The sequence below is a fragment of the Pongo abelii genome, chromosome 1 (genome assembly GCF_028885655.2).
Source record: "Pongo abelii isolate AG06213 chromosome 1, NHGRI_mPonAbe1-v2.0_pri, whole genome shotgun sequence".
Lineage (NCBI taxonomy): Eukaryota > Metazoa > Chordata > Mammalia > Primates > Hominidae > Pongo > Pongo abelii.
This window is the reverse complement of record NC_071985.2, coordinates 100,845,601-100,855,292: the sequence shown is the minus strand read 5'-3', so window position 1 is coordinate 100,855,292 and position 9,692 is coordinate 100,845,601. Positions and strand designations below refer to the sequence as shown.

The window sequence follows — 9,692 nt, the reverse complement described above, 5'->3', positions numbered from 1 at the left end:
TTTTTCTGTTCTCTATGAAGAGAGTAAAGATGCTTTGCTTTTTCAATTTCATGTGCTTTGAAGTATGTATTGTTCAGAACAGTAAATATCATAGTGGTTATGTAGAAGTAACTGATACTTAAAAGTTGTAGTAGTTAATATAAAACTTTTAATCATATGCTTATTTTACTAAAAAAATCATTACAAACTATAAAAACTCAAACCTGAGAAAAGCAGTCCCGAAAAGCTTAAAACTTACTTTGATGGTGTCATTATGAACTATCTTCCTACTGAAGTCAAAGTAAAGTAAAAGTGATTTCAAGGGGACATCCTGAACACTAAACACAAAGTAGAAATCTGTGAGCTTGATTAATATCTTCAAGAGTCTCTCATGGGCAGAAGCATCCTCCTCTCGAGAGATCTAAAATGTACAGAAGTGTAACTGATGTGAACAAATGTTATCCCTCTCTGTGGTAGTTTTGTAATAATGCCTTACAGACAGCAGGCACTACTCAGTGTTTAAAGTTCTTCTACATACACTTTATCATTTAATCCCTACTCTGTGAAATAGATGTTACTCTTCTCACTTTACAGATAAGAAAACTGAGTCTCAGAGAAATTATGGCTTGTCCTGGGTAAGTAACAAAGCCTGTGTAATATTCTAAAGCAAAAGAATGAAACTGTAATGATGAAACTTTCTATTTCATTAGGCTTAGAGGATACCTTTTTTTTTTTTTTTTTTTTTTTTTCATTTGAGACAGTGTCTCACTCTGTCACCCAGGCTGGAGTGCAGTGATAGGATCTCTGCTCACTGCAGCCTCTGCCTCCTGTGTTCAAGCAATTCTCCTGTCTCAGCCTCCTGAGTAGCTGGGACTAATAGGCGCATGCCACCACCCCCAGCTTATTTATTTGTTTATTTATTTGTATTTTTAGTAGAGACAGGGTTTCACCATATTGGTCAGGCTGGTCTCAAACTCCTGACCTCAGGTGATCCACCCTCCTCGGCCTCCCAAAGTGCTTGGGTTACAGGCGTGAGCCCCACGCACCCAGCCAACACAGTTTAAAGCACAAAAGCGTTTTCCCATCATGCAATCACATCATCTAGTATTTCTCAAACATCTACACCCAACTATTCCCATCAGAAGGGAAAACTACCCCATGGAATCTGGATGATAGCCCAAAGCAGCCCACCCAAGCATCACATTTCTTTGCAATATACTTTCTCTATGATGTATGCAGTCTTGACCATAATGTAGGATGTGTTCATTTAAATAAGAAAGCGGCATTCAATCAGAATAGTAAACTTTAATGGCTAATAGGTATCATTTCTCAGAATAAAACAATCAGATGTATAGTTGCCTTAAAAGTCATCTTTAATAACACAATTCAGATCAATTGTTAGTTCAATTTCACCTAGTCCCCACATTGGACACTAGAGTGACATTTCTGTGAAAGGTCTCAATCCACCACTATATCAGAAGCAGCTTTATGGTGCAAAAGAAGCTCTGCTTTTCTGCAGTTGTAACAGAGACGGAATATTCCTCCTAAAATTTTTGAAGTGTCCTTCAGCAGAAATTATAAGGCTATGCAGCTTGAATACCGAGAACTGGAATTTCATTAGGTAGCACGGGGGAATAGACAAGAGAAGATTAAAATTTACCTAACAAGAAATAAGCAGGCAAAAGAAAATATTAATAAATGAATTATTAGGCACATAATGTTTTGTATGTACATGTGTTTACTTTTAATACAAAAGTAACAGACTAAGTTAACATAGATGTTCCAATAAGATAATTTATGTTTCATTTTCGGCTTCAAGTATCCTCAGGGTTATAAGTATCATAAGCTGAGACCAGCTGAATTGGTTTGTGGGTTAGTGAGGCCCTATGCCTGATTTGAATTTCTCTTGAATGGTCTGCAGCCCTGGACCAAGTTGAAGAAGCCATGAGAGTCTCAGCTTTTTTCCTTACCCCATTATGAGATAAACTCATTCCTTAAATATCCTGCTCATTTGATAAAATTTGGCACCCTTCTCCTTTCTACTGGTCCCTAATACTTACTACCTGTACTGTACAGCTCAAATTTTTTACAATTTCTGCCTTTATTATGTAACGTATTCCACTGGAATATGTGTTACAGGAAACGGGTACCGATCCAGACCCCTAGAGAGGGTTCTTGGATATCCGGCAAGAAGGAATTCAGGGCCAGTCCATAAAGTGAAAACAAGTTTATTAGGAAAGTAGAGGAATAAAAGAATGGCTACTCCATAGAGAGAACAGCCCTGAGGGCTGCTGGTTGCCCATTTTTATGTTTATTTCTTGATTATATGTTAAACAGGGGTGGGGGGTGGAGCACGCCTGTAATCCCAGCTACTCCGGAGGCTGAGACAAGATCATTTGAACCCCGGAGGCAGAGGTTGCAGTGAGCTGACATCGCTCCACTGCACTCCAGTTTGGACCACAGAGGGAGAATCCGTCCCCCGCACCCCGCCCCCCCAAAAAAATCACTGCCAGTAAGGAACAAACAGCCAAGACGAAGAAGTACTAAGATGTAAAGAGATGTAAAATAGGCCAGGCGCGGTGGCTCACTCCTGTAATCCCAGCTCTTTGGGAGGCCTAGGCGGGCAGATCACGAGGTCAGGAGATAGAGACGATCCTGGCTAACACGGTGAAACCCCGTCTTCTACTGAAAATATTTTTTTTAAAAAAATTAGCCGGGTGTGGTGGCCGGCGCCTGTAGTCCCAGCTATTCGGGAGGCTGAGGCAGGAGAATGGCATGAACCCGGGAGGCGGAGCTTGAAGTGAGCCCAGATCGCGCCACCGCACTCCAGCCTGGGTGACAGTACGAGACTCCGCCTCAAAAAAAAAAAAAAAAAAGAAAGATGTAAAATACTGTGATACATTCTGTAAGACTTATGACAGAGTCAGAAAAGGGCAAGCATGTTTCTTCTCTGCCCTGAAGCAGCCAAGGGAGAAGAAGATATCTGTCGCCAACGCTGGGGTGTTACAGGTGCACACTGCCATGCCCGGCTAATTTTTTTGGATTTTAGTAGAGACAAGGTTTCACTGTGTTGCCCAGGCTGGTCTCGAACTCCTCAGCTCAGGCAATCCACCCGCCTAGGCCTCACAAAGTGCTAGGATTACAGCTGTGAGCCACCACACCCGGCCTATATATGCATATTTTTTCTAACACTTAACATGCTTTTTCTTGGTGCCAAGAATGTTTTAAACACTTTACATGTATTAACTCATTTTATCCTCACAAAACCCTATCAAGTAGGTAGTATAAGTATGTCCATTTACAGATTGGGAGATGGAGGAACATAGAAAGGTTAAGAAACTTTCTCATAGTCACACAGTCGGTGCCAAACCAGATTTCAACCCCAGAGTCTTCCTTTAGTCACTATACTACACTACTACTATCAAATAAGTAAGATGTTGATGCAACATTGATAGTAATTTCAAAGATTAGAAATAACCAACAGCCGGGGTGTAGTGGCCCGTGCTTGTAATTCCAGCATCTGGGAGCCCGAGGCGGGCAAGTTTGCTGGGAGTTGGAGACCAGCCTGACAACGTGGCAAAACCCTGTCTCTACAAAAAATATAAAAATTAGCTGGGCGTGGTGGTGCGCGCCTGTAGTCTGAGCTACTTGGGAGGCTGAGGTGGGAGGGTCGCTTGAGCCTGGGAGGTTGAGGCTGCAGTCTGCAGTGAGTTATGCTCACACCACTGCACTCCAGCCTGGGCAACAGAGACCCTGTCTTAAAAACAAAACAAAGCAAAACCACCTCCGACAACGTAGGAATGCTGAAATGAATTATATTAATTCTAAGTAAAAACTCAACCTATCCCAATTAGCCCAAGACCACTACTTAGTCTACCTAAGCCAAGTCTGCTGACTTGTTACAATGAGGGAGAACACACAACAGAGAAACTGGTGGCGGGGTGGTGGGAGGAGGGTGCTCACCAAACAAGAGGAAAATTAGAGTTATCATTGATTTTGGGGGAAGAGTGGAGTGTAGTTTTCATAGGCTCAAAGCAAAGCAGGGCTGTGTGAAAGGGTAGGCATAGGATGGGACTTTGAAGTGGATCCAGGGTCTTGTTTCCTTAGAAACTACAAAGTTGAGATAGAGGTGGAATGCTGTGTTCAGAAACCCCTTACTTGAGGTTTTGCACCTCGGTTGAAAATTACTGCTGGTTTTTTGTATCAAGGTGGCTTAGGTCCTCCAGACAGGAGGGGGATACTGCATTGTTACTGACAGGATTTCAAGCAGCCAAAGTTCTAATAGTCTGTGATTTTGAGTACAAGTTCCTCAGTGAATAAGAAAGGAGTGGTCACTCAGAGAGGGGAGTTATGAGCCTTTATAGCTGTAGCATGCCCTTGGAGAAGAATGTTTTCTGTTATTTCTAGTCTAGCTTAATCTCTGTTAGTGCAGCCTAATGAACGGCAGAACAGGTTTTGATTTTCTCAGTCCTAGCGAATTTCTGCTTCTCGAAGTGCATGTTAGTGGTAATGTGTTTTATATCTTACTTTATTTCTTATTTTCCCCCCGTTTAATCTATATTTTATTTTATTTATTTTTTATTTTTTTGAGACGGACTCTCGCTCTGTCCCCAGGGTGGAGTGCAGTGGTGCGATCTCAGCTCACTGCAGCCTCTGCCTCCCGGGTTCAAGCGATTCTCCTGCCTCAGCCTCCTGAGTAGCTGGGACTATAGGCGCGTGCCACTACGCCTGGCTAATTTTTGTATTTTTAGTAGAGACGAGGTTTCACCATGTTGGCCAGGCTGGTCTTGATCTCCTGACCTTGTAATCTGCCGGCCTCGGCCTTCCAAAGTGCTGGGATTACAGGCATGAGACACCGCGCCTGGCCTAATCTGTATTTTAAAAATTGAACTTTTCCATGTACCCCTGAACCTAAAATAAAAGTTAAAAACAAACAAACATACAAAACAACAACAATAACAGCGACAAAACCAGGCCGGGCATCGTGGCTCACGCTTGTAATCCCGGCACTTTGGAAGGCCGAGGCGCGCAGATCACGAGGTCAGGAGTTCGAGACCAGCTTGACTAACATGGTTAAACCCCGTCTCTACTAAAACTACAAAAATTAGCCGGGCGTGGTGGCACGTGCCTGTAATCCCAGCTACCTGGGAGGCTGAGGCAGGAGAATCCCTTGAACCAGGGAGGTGGAGGTTGCAGTGAGCCGAGATCATGCCACTGCACTCCAGCCTGGGAGACAGAGCGAGACTCTGTCTCAAACAAAAAAAAAAAGAGAATTCTGTACTTTGTAATTAGAGGAGTAATTCATTAATTCATGTCAGGGGCATATTATTTTATTTTTCCAAATGCTAGGAAGCAGGTATCCATGTTTGATAATATAAATTTTGGGACAATTGGCAGTCATCTGGCTCACAGGGAAAACAGGAAAAACAAGAAACCTAAATAAACTTCATATTGATTTCCCAAAAAAATTACCTTTTATTTTCAACTCTTATAGAACTCAACCTGCATCTCTTTGCCATCCATGTTCTTTTTTTTTTTTAGAGACTGGGTCTCATTCTGTCACCTAGGCTGGAGTGCAGTGGCATGATCATAGCTCACTGCAGCCTCAATCTCCCAGGCTCAAGTGATCCTCCCACTTCAGCCTCCCAAGCAATTGGGACCACAGGCACATGCCACTGTGCCTGGCTAGTATTTTATTTTTTTGTAGAGATGAGGTCAATCTGCATTAAACTTCATGTTGCTCCAACACCACATTTTATCTCCCCACTTTCCCAGCAATGGACAACTAGGCTTGTGCCAATTCTCCGTCACCACCAGAAATGCTGCAATGAACATTGTTGTATATATTCCCTTTTGGACCTATATAAGAATTTCTTTTGGATAAAAACTCAGGAACAGAACTGCTGAGAAGCCAGAAACCAGCAGTTCTGTTCAGAGTTTTATTTATATCTAATTGAACTAAGGAGTGTCAGGCTCCCCTCCAGAATGGTTGTCCCGGACTTCCAATACCAAGGTAGCTGGACTCTGAGCCCACATCCAGGCCCAATCCTCGGGTCATCCAACTTTCTAAGTTTTGCCAGACTGCCTGGTGTAAAGCGATATCTCAGCATTGCTTTCATTTTCATTTTCATTGTTCTGGGTATTCATGAGTTCAAGCATCTCTACCTGAGCTTGATAGTTTTCGGATTTCTTCTCCTGTGTATTGCCTGTTCATATCCTTTGCTCCAACATTGTTTATAGAGCACTCCCTCCCTACTTTCGCATTTGGGGTCCCCTAAACTGGACCCCATTGCTAAAGCTTACTTCTCATGAGTGACCTTTGCCCATGCTGCGTGTGGTCCAGGAACAATTCTTCTGTCTTTGTTTTTGCTGTCCCCTGGATTACATCATCTTCTCCAAACCCCCAATCTAAACATGTCCTGAATCCTAAATAGTCTTTAGAACCAAGCTCAGATATCGCCTCCTACTGGAAGGGTTCCTTTATTTGCTCAGCTGGCCTTGGTCTTTGCCTCTTGGCTCCCACAAAGCTCAACCTGCATGTATTATTTATTTATTTATTTATTTATTTATTTATTTATTTATTTACTATTTTTTTGAGACGAAGTCTTGCTCTTGTCCCCGAGGCTGGAGTGCAATGGCACGATCTTGGCTCACTGCAAACTCCGCCTCCCGGGTTCAAGTGATTCTCCTGCCTCAGCCTCCCAAGTAGCTGGGATTACAGGTGCCTGCCACCACGCCCGACTACTTTTTGTATTTTTAGTAGAGACAGGGTTTCACCGTGTTGGCCAGACTGATCTCCAACTCCTGACCTCAGGGGATCCGCCCACCTCGGCCTCCCGAAGTGCTGGGATTACAGGCGTGAGCCACCGCGCCAGGCCTCAACCTACATTTCAAGTCACCATCTGTCACAGGATACCTTCCACTCTGGCTCTGGATGTGGGGGTCACCTCCTCACAAAGACAGACAGGTTGTATGTGCATACACAGAAAGATTCAGAAGAAATATGAAGACTTTTAAAAAATCAGTGAGATGATTTTAACTTTCTTCTTTGTAGTTTTCTCTAGCCAGTTTTAAAAACTATAAGGTGTAGGCCGGGCGCGGTCGCTCACACCTGTAATCCCAGCACTTTGGGAGGCTGAGGTGGGTGGATTACCTGAGGTCAGGAGTTCAAGACCAGCCTGGCCAATATGATGAAACCCTGTCTCTACCAAAAAATACAAAAATTGGCCAGGGGTGGTGCCGCATGCCTGTAGTCCCAGATACTCAGGAGGCTGAGGCAGGAGAATCCCTTGAACCCAGAAGGCAGAGCTTGCAGTGAGCTGAGATTGCGCCACTGCACTCCAGCCTGGGCGACAGAGCGAGACTCCATCTCAAAAAAAAAAAAAAAAAAAAAAAAAAACCGAGAAAAACAAAAACAAAAAAACCTCCCAAAAAACCACAACTATAAGTTGTAATCCGTAGTACAATTAATTTACTTGGTAGAGATCCTCTTTTCCTTTCATTTTGCCCTTTTGTAAGGATCATAAAACGGGAAAATATCACCAATAGTAATTATCATTTTGTGAAACTTGTTGCAATTTTTATTTTCCTGTGAATGTGACTGGGAGGCAATGTAAATGAATTTCTTTTTTCTTTTTTTTGAGATGGAGTCTCACTCTGTCGCCCAGGCCGGAGTGCAGTGGCGGATCTTGGCTCACTACAAGCTCCGCCTCCCGGGTTCACGCCATTCTCCTGCCTCAGCCTTCCGAGTAGCTGGGACTACAGGCGCCCGCCACCCATGCCTGGCTACTTTTTCTTTTTAATTTTTTTTTTTTTTTTTTTTGTATTTTTAGTAGAGATGGGTTTTCACCGTGTTAACCAGGATGGTCTCGATCTCCTGACCTCGTGATCCGCCCGCCTCGGCCTCCCAAAACGCTGGGATTATAGGCGTGAGCCCCAGCGCCTGGCCAAGGTAAATGTATTTCTTACTGTAGACTTGAGGTCAGGAGAGTGGGCTGTACTGTACACATATTGATATTATTTGTATCTATTCCATGTATCACTTTCTCCTAAAGCATCAAATCTAATACAAAAAAAAAGAAAAGCAAAACACAAAACCTAGGCTCAAATTCCACCCTGGCCATGTTTTAGCCGAGTAACTCACGTTCCCCGGTGTCTAATCTTTACCAGAAACTTCCTTACCTTTAAAATAGGGAAAAAGCCTTTTCTTCTTTCCAGGGTTGTTGTGGACTCAAACGAGAGGCTGTTAGTGAAAGGTTTTTGTGAGTTATAAAGCTCCTAGGAACCCAATTATTTCTGCTGCCTTGGCCACATAGTCTAGAAGAATCTCTACATAATTAGCATTAGCATCTAGAGATTAGATAATTTACCCATTATTTTCCATGTGCTTGTCTTATTTCCCAGCATGATGGTAATATTTCCAAGGGAAAGATCTAGGATATATGTCAATTAACGTTTATCATAAAAATAATGAAATTGCTAATAACTATTAATTTATTGTCATGTGGAGACTCTGCTCTAAGTACTTTGTATGGACTGTATAGCAATTTATCCCGGCACGAATCTTATGAGGTATGTGTATTTATTGTTACTGTTTTACAGATATTGAAACTAAGACACTGAGCCTCTATTTTAGCCTCATGTCTTCCTTCTTTCCTTCCAGCTTTTCCCGGGCAAGTAAATGCAGGCCACAGTCTGCCAGCTGCCCAACGATTCAGGCTTTTCATTATCATAGGAAGCATCTGGCCAAGGACCACCAACATCTTCCTGTCCTGCCCCTGAAGCTGTGAGTTCCCCAAGTGGAGACACAGCCTGTTCCCCAACACCTACACTCATGAACACGGGAGGGTTGGTCAAAATTGCACAGCTATCATGCTTAGTTTTACACTCAGGTGTAAGTGACTGATAGAAGGGCCTTTTGGAGGTGGAGAGTGCACAGGTTCTGAAGAGGCAAGACCAGGGGAAGTCTGGACCTGCTTCCGGAGTGTCCTCCCACAAGGCTTAGTGCTCAGGACCTGTAGTGGGTTGAATATGTTCCCTAAAGTTCGTGTCTATCCAGCATCTCAAAATGTGAACGCATTTGGAAACAGGGGCTTTGAAGATGTAAGTAGTTAAGGATCTTGAGATGAAATCATGCTGGATATAGGATGGGCCTTAAATTCAATGACTGGTATCTTTATAAGAGAAAGGAGGGGGAAATTCGGACACACAGAGATGAGTAAGAAGCCACGTGAAGATGGAGGGAGAGATTGGAATGAGGCTGCCACAAGCCAAGGAACATCAGAAGCCACCAGAAGCTGAAAGAAGCAAGGAAGGATACTCCCTGAGAGCCTTTAGAGGGAGCGTGGTACTTTATTTCAGACTTCTGGTCTCCAGAACTGTGGAAGAATACAGTTCTGTTGTTTTAAGCTACCAAGTTTGTGGTCATTTGCTATGGCAGCCCTAGGAAACTAACACAGGTTGAGTATCCCTTATCTGAAATGCCTGGGACTGGGAGTGTTTCAGGTTTCAGATTTTGGAATATTTGCATATATATAATGAGATGTATTGGGGATGGGACCCAAGACTAAACACGAAATCCATCTATGTTTCATAAATACCTTATACACACTTACACTGTGCCCCATTTTCTCCAACAACTTGGCTTTCTGTACTATAAACATAAATGTTTTCTCTCCCTTTTTTTTTTTGAGACAGAGTCTTGCTCTGTTGCC

General features: G+C 43.1%; 1 protein-coding gene across 1 annotated transcript in view; it reads right to left on the bottom strand.

Annotated features, from left to right (window-relative positions):
- The window catches only part of LOC100449918 (uncharacterized), a 30,992-nt gene that overhangs the window by 4,134 nt on the left and 17,166 nt on the right, over positions 1 to 9,692 (bottom strand). The window contains exon 5 of the mRNA XM_063723845.1: positions 239 to 400. Coding sequence (XP_063579915.1) covers positions 239 to 400 — 162 coding nt within the window. The remainder of the gene's footprint in view (positions 1 to 238; positions 401 to 9,692) is intronic.